The 17,444-nt window shown below is 30.4% G+C and overlaps 1 protein-coding gene across 3 annotated transcripts in view; it reads left to right on the forward strand.

Annotated features, from left to right (window-relative positions):
• Window positions 1–17,444, forward strand: part of LOC118183273 (adhesion molecule nephrin-like) — a 714,613-nt gene that overhangs the window by 590,629 nt on the left and 106,540 nt on the right. For all 3 annotated transcript variants that reach the window (XM_085818853.1, XM_085818851.1, XM_085818852.1), the window contains 2 exons: window positions 4,660–4,791; window positions 17,393–17,423. In XM_085818853.1, the coding sequence (XP_085674979.1) occupies window positions 4,660–4,791; window positions 17,393–17,423 (163 nt within the window). The remainder of the gene's footprint in view (window positions 1–4,659; window positions 4,792–17,392; window positions 17,424–17,444) is intronic.

Here is a 17,444-nt window from a genome sequence, read left to right on the forward strand (position 1 = left end):
TGAAACCCGAAAATGTTTTATTCTTTTGGAACAACTCATTATCACGTTTTTTTTTTTTTTTTTTTTTTTTTTTTTTTCAGTTACCGTTGTTCCTTAAGTAAGCATCCCCAATAGGACGGTGACACACGTTTTTTGAAAACCGAACACGGAGTTGTTTGATATTTCAGCTTCTTTTACTAAGCGTGTCTTGTGAAACAGAGTATTTTCATCTGCACTGCAGTATTTTTAAGCTCATATTTCCTCAAAATCATCGACCAGTAGCTAATCCGATGAAGTATCAAAAATGGCGTTAGTTCGTTCTGACTATTATTTACAGCGGTTGAATGGGCTGGCTCCCTGGGTAATGTTGTTTTGCTCTTGTGTAATATAATTACCATTTTTTATAAAATGTTTTCTAGTGTGTGATTCATTCCTTTACTTATAGCTCTTCCCTCAAATAACCAAAATGAGTTTTTTCATAGTCAGTTAAGTTCAATGAGCGTTTGTTCAGATCTTTTCATTACATGTTTTTTAATTAACTTGGTTTTCCTCTTTGTTTCTTTGTTGATTGTAATTCTTCAGCTTAATTTGTTGGGAAAAATTTCGAAATAAATGTTTAAGTTTCTTCTCTTTATTCAACTTTCTGGAATATTTTTATGCGTACGGTATTTGGTACTGGATGTTTTCAAAAATCAATAAAATTTCGTCTTCAGAATCTTTTTCTCAGATTCTTCTTTCACGGTCAAACTGACCATCGCTCAGTTCCGAGTTTTACACAAATATGTATACACCTTTTCGGCATTTCTAACGTTTGGAATTTTAAATCGTACAGAAATTTAAATGAATTGAATGGAATCTTACACTAGTTGATAGATGGGAAGACTTTGAAAACGAAATTGGAGTCACTAGTAGTTCGTTGCTACGCTAATTAGAAAGAATAATTTCCTTCATTCATGCACAGGTATTCTTCTTCTTTTTATTTCTTTAATGTGTTCTATAAATTAGAAGATAAGCAATTAAATATATATTGAAAACTGAAGTCACAGGTTTTTACTTAGAGGCAGTAAAATATAATAAAAGACATTTTTGACTATCTTAACATTCTTTGCTATCAAATGTAAATTTTGTGGCCTGATGGTAGTGTTGAATTTTAAATCAAAATCGTAAAAAAGAAATTTAAGCGAAAAGAATGTAATAATCCCTGTCTATTGTATCTCTGTATCTTTAAGCTGCGCTGCTAATTTAAATTCATTTAATGCACTAATAAATTCATACATGGATCTCTCATGATTTAGTCACATATGACTAAACATTAGAGTAGTTTAAAAAGTATATTATATTTAATAGTGAAAAACATTTTGGTTTTCTAGTTTATTTAAAACCACGTAAAAAGCTTTTTACTGCAGTTATACTTTATTTTTCTAACCTCTTTTAAACAATCTCTTTTATGGTATCATTTGTTCTATATATAATGCATTGTAATTAAAACTATGGAAATTTCACTAACTTTTGGCCTGTGGAATTGCGCATCAGAGCTATAAGTTAATTAGTTTGCTATCTTCGCCTAAATGAAAAATCCTCGAAAAAGGCCTTGATAATATTGATCTTAAAATGTTACAAGTTCTTCACGAAGGAATAATTTTCACTTTTTTCTTTCCATGAGACTTACATGATTATTGCTAACACATTTTAAATAAGTTTATTAGTACTTTTCACAGCTGTGGAAATTTGTAATTTTATCCTCTTTTTAGTAATTAATCATCTAACAATATTTATTTTTTCCTTTTTCATTTTGATAGCAGATCATTCGAATAAAACTTTTCTCTTCCTCATTCATGGCTGCTAGCAAAGAACGGTTTTTTGTAAATAAATGAAATTAAGGTTTTTAACACACCCTAATTTCTATTTTCAAAAATTTATAAAAATAAAGTTTTTAATACTTCGGGTATTTTCGATTTTGGATTCACAGGGAATTTCGACCAACTCATGAGACCATCTCGTAAGAAAAAATACTGCCTGGGTTACAACATTAAGGAAGAGAATTTAAGCAAGCGAGGAAGCAAGCCTTCATATATTTTGGATCAATTTCTGCCGATATAGATGACGATTCAGTATATATTTTCTTCCACAGGATTCAATAAATAAGTAAATAAAATAAAGTCGGAGATTTACGCATATCAACAGGCGTTGCAAAGCAAAAATGAACATAGCGCCATTTGTTCAAGAAACAATAATAAACATAAAAAAATCTAAGCTAATAGAATTTTGATTGCGTCCTGAAGACTCTGATTTAAATTAATGTCGTAAATTAAGAAGATAGACGTTTGTGAATGCGAAAGATAAATTATTGTAAATTGTTAAACTTTCTCAGGGTTCGAATCCAGATTTTTGATTTTCATATTAGCATATTAGCAATTTCTGCTTACCTATCAGAACATGGATTTATGAGAAACAGAAATACGAGATGAAAGGGTTTACGCAAGAGAGAACCAATCGAAAGGAAAAAAAAATCACATTTGTAAATAAAAGTTCTTTTTGGGGCAAGGCGATGTGGAGGAGACGAGTTAAAAGAGCTTTATGAATATGAAGATGCAGGAAAAATATCTTACTTATTATCGAATATGTAGACAAAGAACTTGAAAGAAAAATATACATAGAATTGGTTAAAGTATATGGTAAAATACACAGAATTGATTGAACTATATGCAGTCCTTTCAGACTGTTCTTGCAATTTAAGCTTCAATGTCTCTGGTTTTTTGAATCTGGATTGAAATACCAAAGCTCTTTTTATACTTCCCGCGTTTTGCAGTCTTCCGACATCAAATAATAATTTTACCCAAAAGAAATAAAAGAACCGGGAATTTATTTATCTACTTATGTTTCACTTTTTTGACGGATTTACATCTTTTACAGGGCTCATATAATGCGAACTTTATTATATAACTAAATAATAAAATTATAAAAATTCAAAAAGTGCACTATATTTTATGTTGATTTAGGTCATTTTAGATTTGTATCTGTTTACCTAAGTCATCTTTGTTTAGATCATGTAACTAGGAGTTTTCAAATTCCACACTGAGAGCTTTTGATGTTTTTTTCTTGTAAATAATTAACAAGAACGTAACGACAAAACCTCTTTAAACGTTAATTTTATACATAAACATTAATTTTATTCTTGTTCGATAGTTTCTTGAATAATTTAATTAATTCTTATACGAGAATAATTCAATTAGGTCTTGTCTTGTGTTTTTATTAGTAATTCTAATTTGTAATAAAATTGCATTAACTTCATTCATTACATGTTTTTGAATTTCAATATCTCTTAAGCTTCTCTTCTCTTCAACTATGTATTTTTTAAATTCCATTTTGTAATTAATGAAAAATGTTGAAAGAAAATATTAAGATTTTCATTGATTTTTCTTTAATTATCTACAAAATAGGATTTTCTTAATTAAAAATTTTATAGCTCGTACCTTACAGAATATGAAAAGATTCGAAAATCATATTTTCTTTAAACCTAAGAATATGTTTTGAAGAAAAATACAAAACTGTAAAAAAAAAGGTAATATAATTGTAGCTATTAAAATTAAGATTTAAAACAATTTTAAAAAAATACTACACAAAATGACAAAAAAGCACAAATTTCATTATCAAAATCAAAAGTAGAAAAATCTGAAAAGTAATTAAAGAATATAAAATTCTTATAACATAGTTAATATTTAAGAGTAATGTATATAGTTAAAGAAAATTCGGCGTGTGGAAAAGGATATTTTCATAGTTTTTCTAGTATGACCAAAAAATCATCATGTGTTTTATTACTTTCATTACTTACTTTTTTAAATCAGTGTATGGTACTAAAATAAATATGCTAAAATATTAAATCTGTATTAATAAATTATTCGAGTAAAAGAAAGCAACGACAAAATTTTACAATGTGGAATTTGAAAATTCCAGTGTTGTGAGCAAAATAATAGAATAGAGGAAACAAATGAGCTTACCGAAATTTCTCTAATTTTTAATTAATGTTTCCTTATTAGTTATGCAAATCCGAACAGCTGTTCGTGAACAGAGGTATAAACTTCACATCATAAAATTAAATATTAAATATTTTGTTTTTCTAGTTTGCGAGCCATATTAATATATGGAATACTTTCTGTCTAAAATCAAAATGTAAGTTATTTAAATAAATTTCTATAGCCGTGAAAATGATAAATAATATTTCATAATTCTTTCATAGCACAAAACGATGCACTTATAAATAATGGCGAAGACTTAATTATACTCATAAAATTTCAAGGTATGCTTAAATCCATAGAAAAATTCATGCAGATTTCCGTATCAACAGAAGGCAATGAACGATATTTTCTGGAAATAATCGCTAAATTTTCTGTACGTCTGTTAAAAAAAAAGGTCCTTCTCTCTCTCTTTATTAGAATTTTTAACTTTTATGCATTACTTTTGAAACTCTGCTGTTTAGGTTCTAAAGGAACTTTTATTTTCTACCACGAGATTATGTGAAACACTTTTATTAATGTATAGGAACCATACTAAAACATTATAATATGTTTAATTCTTATAAATTTTATCGTTCTCTGAATAATCATTATAACGAAGAATAATGCTTTTGTTTGAATTGTATATATAATGAAATAACAATAGCTCATTTTTACCACCCCATAGACGATGAAAATGGAGGAATGGTGAGTGCGGTCGTATTAGTGTGTTTAGCTACACTTGGGACCTTGGCCTTACTAGCAGTTGCAGCAGCAGTTGCCGTGCTCAGAAACAAAGCAGAAAATGTGTCACATGAAGGTACGTGTTTTCTTTATTGGCATTTTCATGTTACTTAGAAAGGAGAAGAAAAGCATTTCCTCCTTTTTTTGTTCCATTTTGAAAAATTTAGCATTATAGATTCTTTTTTACTTCCTTGTACGAAGTAAAAAGGAAGTATTGCAGTTGCGAAATGTTTCAGGCAGCATATTTCAACGAAAATATCCATTTTCACCGCTATCGAATGCAATTTAACGATGTTTTTTGGTGACATCTGTACGCAAGGACAGAGTAAAAGACTCTTTTCCTCCAAAAAAGTTATAAAGCTGCTTTAAAATAAATTCTGAAGATAATTTTTCGTGCCGTCTGTACGTACGTATCTCGCATAACTCAAAACCTCAGAACGTTGAGATTTTGTGTATAGGACTGCTATAACATGTAGATGTTCACCTCGTATTGTGGTTGCAATCGGTCGCACATAACGTATATAAATGTATTCATACATATATCCAATCGGTTACCCGGCTCAGCGATCTCAGTTTCTTTACTCTTATATGTTTGCAAATTGTGCAATTTTTGCTTTAAAATGATTGTATTATGTTGTTCTTATCTTCCGGTTAAGGTTTTTAAGCCTTTAGTAAATCTGCAAGCAATATTTGTATCAACAATTTAAAAGCTGTTTAAGTGCGGTTAAGCCTAATTTTTAAATAGCATGGCTGACATATTTGTTTACATTTGAAACAGAAGAATAGTAGATTTGTTGCCAATCTAGAGAGACTAAGCTTCGCAACAACAAAGTTAACGCCTTCATTTATTATTGCGAATTAAATCATGCTTAATCCTTCCTAGAATTTTTTCGAGGAAGTAAGTGTTTAAGATTTACTTCGTAATTTTTAATATAGATATTTTGAGTTTTTATGCATTTTTGCTTGTCCCGAAGTGAGAACTGAATTAATTGAATGGGAAATATTAAATCGTCTGTGAAAAACTGTTTCTTTTTTGTTTTGTTGATCAATCTCTTATACATCGTTCTAGATTTATTATAGTATTTGAACAGAACATGTGGCAACGATTAGTTATTTCTTCAAATGATGTAAATTTTGTGCATTCTGAATTATAATATGAACGAAATATAACGCTGTTAAGTGAACCTAGAGCCAGAGTGTCACTATGGTAAACAAAAATAGCGCATTTTAAAGAGGGCAATTATTCTATTGTTCTTTATGCGCTATCAACGAAGTAGACTTAATTCAATCCAATAAGTTTAAATGAAATGCAAGAAAATGCGTATAATTTAGTATTCCTTACAAGGAAATCATTTGGTGTACACATAAGATTTTTTCAGATCTTATTTTACAAAAATGGGAAATTTTCTAATCATAAACGATTGTAGTCATGAAGCCTTGACGGAATTTGTTAATAGTGTGGATTATGTATAGAGTTTCTACCTTACTGCCTTCTGGTTACTTCTCTGCGGGGGTAGCAGAATTACAAAGAAGATCAAGAAATAGCGGATAGTATTTATTAACTCTAAACAACGGAAAATATACAAAGTTAGTTCATGTATCCATGCTGATGGATAACAAGAAATTTTGGAGAAAATTTAGAAAGAATTAAAAAGGAACGTTTTCCCCATTGGAGAATAATACTTCCAAATTATGTAATATACATTCCAGCTCATATGTACTAAATAATGGTTCTCTCTTTCCAGTATTAAATGTTTAATTTGTCTCTTAAAAGTATCCATTGTCTATATTAGCGATCACGAACCTATAGAACTTCATGTACCACTAAATGTATAACTTCTTATTTGGCGGACCATTGATATGAATTTAGAAACAAAAGGTCAATACATTTATATAATAAATATCAGAAAACTTTTATTTTATTAATGTGAAATGCAGCCATTAAAGTTACAGAGTAATTTTTTTTAAATGAGAAACTTAGGCTTATTTAAGTATTATACTTTTCTAGTGTGATGTTTTTTCTCTTTCTTTGAAATCAGTTTGTGGATTTTTGTTTCTAGTGATATCACTACAAGACGAAGAGCCACGCTTATCAAACGGAGTACTGAGTATTAACTGCTGTTACAGATGAAAATGTCTTTTCGCACAAATATGTCGTTGAAAACTGAATTAAAATTTCCATTGCTTTTATACTCTCAGGGATGGGTATTCATTTTTTATTAAGAGACAAAAATGAGGTCCTGATAAAGATGACTGGAATTTAAATTTTAAACTGTCTTTCAAGACAGATCAATCTGGCTTTCGTTTTCAATCATTTTTAATTTGCTATCTTCAGTGTTTGCTGAAAATGGATCTATTATCCACTTATTTCCGTGCCTAGGATCTTCTTGCTTTAGGTGCTAAAACCCAAAATATTCTTTCAGTGACTATAAGTGCTGCTGAATAATGGACACCACTTGCTGGTTGAGATCCTACTCTTCCATATTTTCATTAAAATTATAAACATTTGTAGATTTCCTTGTACAGCATCTGCCACAGTGATATGGTTTTTGAAAACATATATTTTACTCGTACCGTAAACACGTGCTTAAGTTGTCCAAGCCTAAATTTAGTTCGGTTAACAGAGGAAAAACATCTGCCAAGTATGCAAGCTTGACTACTCACTCATCGGCGGACAGGAGTTCTTGAAATTCTGGATTATTTTACTGCTAAAAAATAATTTGATTTCTTCATGCAGGACGAAGAGTCGAATCAGTATTTTGCCCCTCGAAATACATCCCACCTCAGTGTCAAGAAGCAGAAGGTGAGTATACTGGGAACCCATTTCTTCACAGAGTGTTTCAAATAGTCGAGAATGAAACGCTTTGTGTCGAAATTCATTTATGATGTTAATGCAGTTTGTAAAAGAAAGTCTGGATGACAACATTTTTCTCCTTTGCAACAACTCCTGAGCGGACAACATTTTTCTCCTTTGCAACAACTCCTGAGCGATGACCAGTCATGTTCAGTCATTTCTTCAGTTCTGGGGATAACAGTGTTAGCAGACTTATTACTTTCAGTTTGCGCACAGTTCTTTTCCAAAAACCTCTTCACAGGCTTACAATATGCAAAGCTTGAAATGAAAAATTCTTCTCCGATCGTATATGGCCTTTCGATTTTCGCTATTTTGAAGTGCTATCAGATAAAAAGCCTTTGATAGGCACTTATCTTAAGTAACCATATTTTTATGGTACCTAATTACTTTTGCATATTTTCACGCATTTTTTGAAAATATTCAAGTAGAATCTTAGCTAAATCTGGTTGCTTTGATTTCAAGTGTCTTTCGAATTTTGAAGGTTTCATGGCAACATTAGAAAAACTCTGAGAACAGATAATACCAAAAGGCCGATTAAATCAATTTTAATGACATTGTATATAACAGTTTCTGGAATACATTCAATTTTTAAGTACCCCAAATCAATATTCTTGTTATTTCTTTTATTTATTTATTTTTTCGTCTCCAGTTTGAACGTTCTTTCTAATGCTGTCTGCAAGTGACGAGGAATATGAATGCTTTGATTCCTTGACCGAGTCTCTGTTAAATGAAGTAATGCTATTTTCATTAGTTATTCTATCTTTAGTTTTACTAAAGAAATGCAAAATATTCGCTTGCTTTTTCTCAATCATTATGGGTATATTATATATATATATATATATATATTTTAATCTGAAAAAAGTGAAAAATGTCCGTAAAGAAAGCATAAATTATATCCTAATTTTTCTGCTGGCCATCAGAATTTTATTTACGGACCACCGGTTGGCGACCGCGGGTCTACATTATTAGATACTTTGATATAAGGTGCGGGGACGCTGCGAAAGTCGTTTACGAATGGCAGGCTAATTGTCTTCCCCCCCTGTATGACAGCTACTTTGGAATGACCAGTAAAGCGCTAGGCTGGAGGTCAAATGATTTAAAGTTCGAAACTCACAAACAGCAACAATCCAGATGAACACGCACTTCACAGCTGACTTCTATTGGCTATCATGGTCATTAAAATATCTAACGGAAAAGATGGGGGGGGGGCCACCAGACCCGGCTAAGTCTTAAATTAACAAGCGGTAAGCCAGATCTAAAAAACGACTCCACTGCAACGGAATGGAAAGTTTTATACATTAATTTTTAAAACAAATGAATATTTTCTGATTGAATTTTATTTTACTTTGACCAGATAAGGAGTTAGATATTTTATTTAGAAAATTCTCCATCGACAGAATATAAATAAAAAAAATTACTGCCTTATTTTGAAAAGTTTCGAACCGAATGTTCACATTTCGAGAAAAGATTTAAAGAAGTAAAGAGCGTAGCTACCTATTTCCAACAGCCTGTTGCATTGCCAATTTTGCCTGTTGCATTGCAATATCATTTTATGCGAAAGATTGCATGAATAACAATATTTTGAAATTCATGTTTGCAAAGCATAATTGAAAAGGTTTTCAATAAGTGTCTTAAATAACTTTAATCTCTTAAAATACATGTTTTCAAAATAATCATACCCATACAAAAGGTTTATTAAGACAAAATCCATTATCCATAAACATCAGAAAACTTTTAGTTTCAAACTTGACATTCTTGAAGAAGTAAGAGCACTTAGTTTTACCGTTTAATAAGTTAATTTTTCATCGTCAAATCGTGAACAAGTCAGTGGTATATTGTGTTATCAACGTTTAAATATCAAGGATTTTGTTATGCTGCGCAGTAAAAACACTCTAATGAACTTTTAACAAAAAACGATCTAAAGGTTTGATAAAAACAATTATTTAATATTTCTTAAAAGTATTTACTTTTATTTTTTAGATATTTTTCCTAAAAGGACATCATATATTCAACAGCGTATCTTTTAAATCTTCATAGCTTGCTCTGGAAGCCAATTTGAAATTTTCATCACTTTATTGTACAAAAGCAATGGTTGTATTCGCAAAGCTTTCTTCTAACATTGAAACTGTTCTGCATTATTACTAGTACTATATTTTCTCTGTTATTTATCATTGTGAATCTGGTTGAATGAACATATTCGGATTTGCAACACCGGCTTTTTGACGTGCTTTTTCTCACTAATCCTTTATGATTGAAAATGACATCCAGTGCTCTCCGTATACCTTTGCTCCCTACGGTAAATTTCAAAACTGTCTATTTCTTTTAGACCATAACTGTTTTTACTTCGAAATCCCCCTGAAATGCCTTGATTGCTTAAATGGTGAGCAGTGTTACTAGGTCACCTTGTTTAGAGATTAGGTTAATTTGAAGCAGGAGATATGAAATGCTGAAACGAAAAGCATTGTGCTTTGTATTTTATGTCCAGTTCATAAATTGCTCTATTGTTATAGCCATACATTCCGTATCCGAATAAACAATGAAACCGCATGATTATTGTCTTAATAAAAACTGAAAACGTCTACATTCGATTTAGTAGTAGCATTTTCTTTAATGAATCTGAATCAGGTCTTTCCCGCTAGAAAGAGAAAAAGTTGGAAGCAAACGTTTTCTTACCAAACATGTCTCAATAATAGATTCATTTTCAGTCTTTTTGGTGATATAGTCCAGTTTTAATACATTTTTCATCTGAAGTTGATTGAAAAATTGTGAACCTTTTTAAAATGTTTAGAAAGTTTCATTGGCTTAGAAAATGTTTAGCGATAATAGCCGTCATATCACTGAAAACTGCTTTATTTTTATCATTATTGTTATTAGTATTAGTATTATTACTATTATTTGTACGAAAAATCCTAAAAATGTGAAATATTACGTTATATTTCATAGTAAAAATTTAGTCTTAATTGCCAAAAATTTAGAAACAATTCACTTCCAAGTAAATATTAAATTAATAATATTAAATTGTATTTCCAAAAATATTAATGTAGTTAATACGCTAGCAATCCGTACAATAATAGCAAAAATAATCTCTCTGCTGCATTAGCGTGTAAATTCTGACAAATGAGGACACCATCCAGTGACCGTTAGAGCGAAACATTTTTTGCAAAGAGGAAGTAATTAATCCTACTAATTCAAGCAAATTTCGTTTTTTTAATTGTTCTTCTTATATGTTTGAAAGTAATTTATTCTAGCAAACATTTCGTTTTGTCACGTTTGCGTTGGTTCTTATGTATTGTAGACAAGTAAAAACTAATTCTTTTAAATTTGTAATCGCGTTCATCCAAGGCTTAGCATTCAAATAACTGAGTTTATCCTGTCACAGAATATAGTTTTGTAATTTTATTCCTTTTTAAAAATTTACCAATTATTTGTATATATATATAAATTCTTTTGATCAAAACATATAAAATGCTATAAAAGGTTGTATTTCTTTTACAAAATAAAAGGGGAAAATAATCTATTTTAGATGCATTTGAAGTGAAGAAGGAAAAATAAATAAATAAGTAAAAAGCATTTAGTGACTTTGTTGTAATTTTATTTTATTAGTGATTTTTATTAGTTATTTTTATTTATTTTTATTTTTAGTTAATTATTTTTGACTTTGATGTAATCCATATTTTTGTCATCAACGATTGCGAATTTATAATCTTTTTGGGAGAGTATTCATAAAACGGTTTTCATTAACTAAGTTATTCATAAAGCGAGGTTCCCTAAATTTAAAAAAAAATGGATTCGTAAACGTAGTGTTCGTTTTCGTCTTACCAACTGATTTTTTTATAGATTTGGGTGCATGGGCTCTGATCGCTAAAGCAGTAATAACGAAGACCTTCCAGGAGACAAAGATATTTACATACATGGGGAAAACCACGAAAACACCCATGCAGCCCGCTCCTTACCCGGGATTCTGTTCTATGTTAAACTATCAGTTTTCAGCGGTCTTTACCGCTCGACCTCTAGTGGCCCACAAGTACATCAAATAGAGTATAAAAGACATAATAGTTGACTAAATAATTATGCTATCTGAAACACTCGAGCGGATGTTTACCTTTTATATTAAGAACTGTTCTCCAGGCCTAACATGTGAGATGTTTCATCTTCAGAGGTTAAGCTGTATCTATGTATAAATATAGAGTAGAACAAAAGGAAAAAGAAATTTTATCTGTTTTTATAAATTGAAATTGAAAATGAAAACCTCACTAATTATCTCTAAAAAATTGCTGTGCATTAAGCATAGCGTGCATTAAGCATACCTTAAAACATTCAGTAAAACTATTTCATTTTCCTCAAACAGTAGAAACAATTCTTAACAATGCAAAAAATCGCACTCATTTATCTCAATTACTTTTAATATCTTCATTTTCTGCCTAAAAGGAAATGAAATTTATAGAAACATCCTATTTATTACAGATTCCATAAAAACATGTAAAACATGCTTCATATTACTTGTTCATAGAATATAATTTTTAAAATCTATTGCATGTGTAAATAAATTTAATTGGACTACTAAAATTTCAAATAAATACCGAGTTAATGATTATTGTTCTTTGTTTATGAGAAGCAAGTTATTTTAATGATGAGTAAATCATAAAATTTTGTAAATTCTAGATAATGATTTCTTAATATTTGCATTTATTTTTTTGTTTCACTGTTGGTATTTTAAAGACTTTAGTGTCTAGCTATACTTTTATTTAGTATTACAATTTTTACGGACCTAATAGATTAAAAAGGAAATTAAAAATGAGGCATTTCGTTAATATGAAAAAAAAACATAAAGTTCTTAATTAAATCCATAATATTTGTCGTGTTTTAATGTTTCTTACATTCGAATATTTTTTATATTATGTAAAGGCTAGAGTTTAATGCAAAAATGATAAAAAATAACTATAATGCAATTATTTAGTTGTATCAGTGTAATGCTCGAAAACGTAAAATATGTGATTGAAAACAAAATATATGAGTACGAATTTTAAAATTTTCTTCTTAATATTTATTGAAGTTTAGATAAATAGAAATTTATTATAATGTAATTAAATTCCTTATAATTTTATTCTGTAAATTATTTAATATTATATTAAATTCTATGTAATATACAGAAAAGTGTAAATTCTCAGAAACTTTCAATACCAAATGCATATTTGGGAATGTCTCTGAATATTGGAACTATAAGAAACACCAAATATTTTAATCGAATATAAAATATAAAGCCTGCTACATTATTTTCTGAAAGAATATGCTTAAAGTAAGACTTTTTTTTCTGTATTTAAAGAAAAGCAGCGAAAAGGAAGAGCGTGTTTATATAATTTTGAATTCTTCATATAACAGAAGAAAACGTCAGGAAATATCACATTCGATATACAATGTAGATAAGAAAAAGGAAAAGTAAGTAGCAATGCGCTCATTTCAAAGAAAATAAAAAACGGAGTCGTCTCAACAGTTTCTCAGTAATTTATTCTTAACGTGATATTTTAAAATGCAAGGAAAAATTTCCTTTCTTTTCATGTATTTTTTATTGTTGATTCGTATTTTTAAGATGATAAAACATTCCTTTTCAACACCAGTATTTCTGTTTACTAGTTTCTGACATAACAGTTATTTAACTGATATGAAGAAATTTCGATCATCATTATAACTTTTTTTATTCAACTGAATATCCCACTAAATATTGAAGGTAATGTTCATAGGAATGTTTCTATAATATTCTAGAGATTGCCATTTTAAACATTTCTTTCAGGTCTTACTGAAAATACATGCAATTTTCTATAAAACTTTCCTTCAATTATTTTAACTGCAGCAGTGTTGCAGTATCTAAAATCGCAGAATGCGAGCCATTAGGCCTCATCAAGGATTTACATTTTAGAGGAGAAAATGGATGAGAGTTTTTGATATGTGGAACATAAATATAGATCATTTACTTTTAAAATCTTATAATGCACCGATAGCTTGCTCTGCGTTAATCAAATAACCTAATTGTTAAAGGTACAACGGCAACAAGAATCAGCGTAATTTGCATTAATTTACAGTAGTAGTTTCGAAGGTTAAATAGAAGCAACCAACTTCTAGTACAAAGGAGTCAAAATGGCGAAGGGAATGCATGCTTTCACTCGATACTAGAGATGGACAAAATCGCTATAGGGATCCGATCGGAACCGTTCGCTCTCTGAAGTGAATCAGTTCTTTATACAGATTCACCGCTCACTGACAATGACCTAGATGAATGCGCTCGGAACTGGGAGGGATCAAGAGCAGTGTACAAAAATGGCGGAAAGAATTAAACAAGGACTCGGATTATTACAATCAACTCAACCACACCGTTCACTCAGTGAACTGATTTCTTTCAACTGTGCTTTTGAGATTCCCTAAAACAAACCTTTCTACATAGAACAATGGTAGTTACATACCTAAAACAAACCTTTGCATAGAACAACACTTTTGTATCCCAGAATAAAATTATGGGATACAAAAATGCTAGAAGTTAGAAAAAATTCAAACTAAATTCACTTATGTTAAAGATTACATAGGTTTATTACTATAAATGATATTTTGTTGCTACTACGAAGCACAGTTAAAAATAAATTTTTAGATTGGAGGCAGATGCCAAAGAACAGGAAATTGCCCGCTGACAATACCGACATTTTCCTTGTTTTTATCTAATTTGACAAAATGATACCAAATATCACTCGGGTTTCTTCTATTCGGCAAGGTTCACATTTTGTTCTGCAACCTTCAAAAAACATATTAGATGGAAAAATTTATGCTTATAAATTTATACTAATTCTAAAAATGATTAAAGAGAAATTCACAGGTCTTGATTACAAGACGTTAGTAAAATTAGTAAATAAATAAAAGTATAATGTATTATTTATATACTTTGACACAGTATTCAAAGAATCGACATTGAACTCAAATTAACGGCTCCGAGGAAGCGAGAAGAGCAAACAATCGAGAGTCCGCAAGAGCCAGATCCGCGGCTAGAGCAGCAGCGATGAGAGGGAGGATAATCACGATCCCGAAGGACCCAGATCTGCTATCCGTCAAACAAATGTCGTTGAAGACTTAATATATATATATCTTCAGAAAATATTGAAAACTTTATACCTGACCAGATTTATGCCAAATATTCGTTTCATGGGCATAGCAAGAACGACCTAAATTTAAAGCTTTTCATGTGCTGAAAGTATGAGCAAAACACCTGCGTGTTTTTTTTTTTTTTTTTTTTTTTTTTTCTTTCTGCTTACGACGAGCATAATTCAGATTTAAAGCAAACTTTTATATTTGGAAAATTTGAAACAAATGTGGGTTAGCCCACGATTTCCGTATTTTGTCGTATATAAACAATTTTATGAAAGTTTACTATGTAGCCTTTAATGAAAACCCATAACAGTAAATATTCTAAAAATAGCGTATAAAACCATATATATGTACCCAAATTAATATTCTGCATTTATTAATTATTCTATATTTTCTTCCAAGGATCCATCGTCTGAGGACTTGGAAAACAGCGTTTTAAAATCTTAGAAAGTTGCAAAATACTGCTCCATCGCAAAATGTCTTTATATTTTGCATATTTTCGTTTGCTTATTTGTAGTATTTTTATTATATAAGTAATCATTTTGCAGATACTTTAGAGAGATGTAGCTAGCATATAAATAGGATACATAATATATGCTTGGAAACCACAGTTTGTTGATAATCATGACATAATTTTATTTTCTTCGAGAATAATTTAAGACTTATTTTCTTGGTTTCAGTATCACTATAGGTACTACAAGTACCCCACAATTCTGCCTTTCTCTTTTTCTTGTACTTTTATCTTTGAGGAGAGAAGCTGGGCAAAAGCTGGCTGGCAGACCTATGTGCAATTATTGGAAAACGCTACTTGCAACTGCTGCAGAAGAAAGCGATATAAACTGCTTCAGGAGAAAGCGATACAGTGACTTTCATGCAAGACAAGGCACCTCCTCACATCTCAACAGAAGCGTAGATGAGCGCTGGAGCGCTGACAACTGGGAATCCGAAGCTACTAGTTCCTATAATCTACGTACTTCAAACAGATCCTTGACTGCCAGATGGGAAAAAATAGCTTCAGCCGTTTGCAAACAGGGATGGTCAGTTTCCCTAAGACGCGTCGGTTATTTAATGTTTTGTTTTTTAAATGCTAAAGGAAACAAAAGCAAACAGAAAGGACACGTATGTACATACATAGCACACATACACACATAAAAAAATAGAGACGTTTCTGAAAAATAATAAAGGAAACAATGCTAGTGTTTACATTCCCAACAACAGCTCTCGGTCAGTTGTTAAAGAACTGTAGTTCCGGTTTCGCCGGAGCGCCGATCAGTAAAGTGAATCGGTTCTTTGAATCGGTTCCGGGGAGGTTCATCCATCTCTTTTCGAACTAAGACACAAGAAATTTGAGAATGTTCCAGTTATTTCCAGCTATGAAAAGAGAAAACAACGCCAGTAACCAACAGATGACGCTAAATTTATTTTGTCTATTGTTATCGTGTGTCTGCATAGTCATTTTATAACAGGTCATAGTCCAACGCCTGTATACTTCCATAGGTTCAATGTCTCAGAAACGAACATCTGCGTTTGTGGAATTGGAGTTTCTCCGAAGCATTAAAACTCACACTACCTATTGGAGACTCCGTCATCTGCGCAAATCAAGCAACTGCGACACAGCATGAAAAAAAAAAACTTATAATAAAAATTGTATAGCAATTAATAACATTTTTAGAAGTTACAACATAAAAGCATCGAAGGGCAAGATATATGTCAGGCAAGCTAAATTAAAATAATCATTATCTCATAACGTATTTTATTTTATTTTATTTTATTATTTATTTATGTCTCTATAATATTCTGAACTTTCTCAGCAGTGACAATGCTTACGTCAACAGAACGCTATTAACTAACGAACCTATAAACATTCTAAAACCTATTAAAAACTTTTAATTATAAACTAATAGCTATACAATATACAATATACAAATCAGCAATGTAGTCTACATTTTTTTACTTATTTTTTACCTTTCTTTACATGTATACCTTTATGTTGTATGTTTATATTCATGTATATGTTGTTTGTCATGCGTAGGTACATATTGTAAGTTCATGTTGTATATTAAGCTGCATGTTATGTTTAGTTTAATGATATAAGTATACATATTTTATTTTATAGTTCTATGAGCAAACCAAAGATGCCATTCTTTGGTTTGCTTATAGAATTATAAAATGTACTTTTGCGACCAATACAAAAACCATTAGCTATGCAAAACTTAAAATACCTGAACTCCTAGAACGGCATTCTTGTTGTTGTTGAGACATCAAGTGTCTTCGATCTCCGTTACCAGTCATCACCAGTCATTTTTTCGCTGAACTTGCGCTGAATCTTGTTGCTATAGATCTTTAACATCTGTCCTTCATTTTATTTTAGTTTACTTTGAGTAACGTAATTATCGTCCAAAATGTATCCTTGTAGGACTTAAAGTAAAGCACTTGCAATGATCTGACGTGGTAAAGTTATATAAATTAAACTAAAACATCAAAATATTATAGATGTTTTATTATTTTAGCTTTTGATCTGTAGGAGTGTATCATAGTAATTGTATTTTATTAGGTAACTCTACTGCTATGATTGTTCTTTAGTTATATAAATTGCGACATATTTTCTGATCTTTTTCTCTAAATAATAACGTATCAATCTAGTACTTTATTTAACTTAAGGAGAATTCACTATTAATTGCTTTTTATTTTTTTCTAGCGCCGACAGTCAGTACAGAAATGGCAGAAAAGTAAGTATGAAGTTATTAAAT

The sequence above is a fragment of the Stegodyphus dumicola genome, chromosome 6, assembly GCF_044657685.1.
Source record: "Stegodyphus dumicola isolate Sdum_Otavi_A_Nest chromosome 6, ASM4465768v1".
Classification (NCBI taxonomy): domain Eukaryota; kingdom Metazoa; phylum Arthropoda; class Arachnida; order Araneae; family Eresidae; genus Stegodyphus; species Stegodyphus dumicola.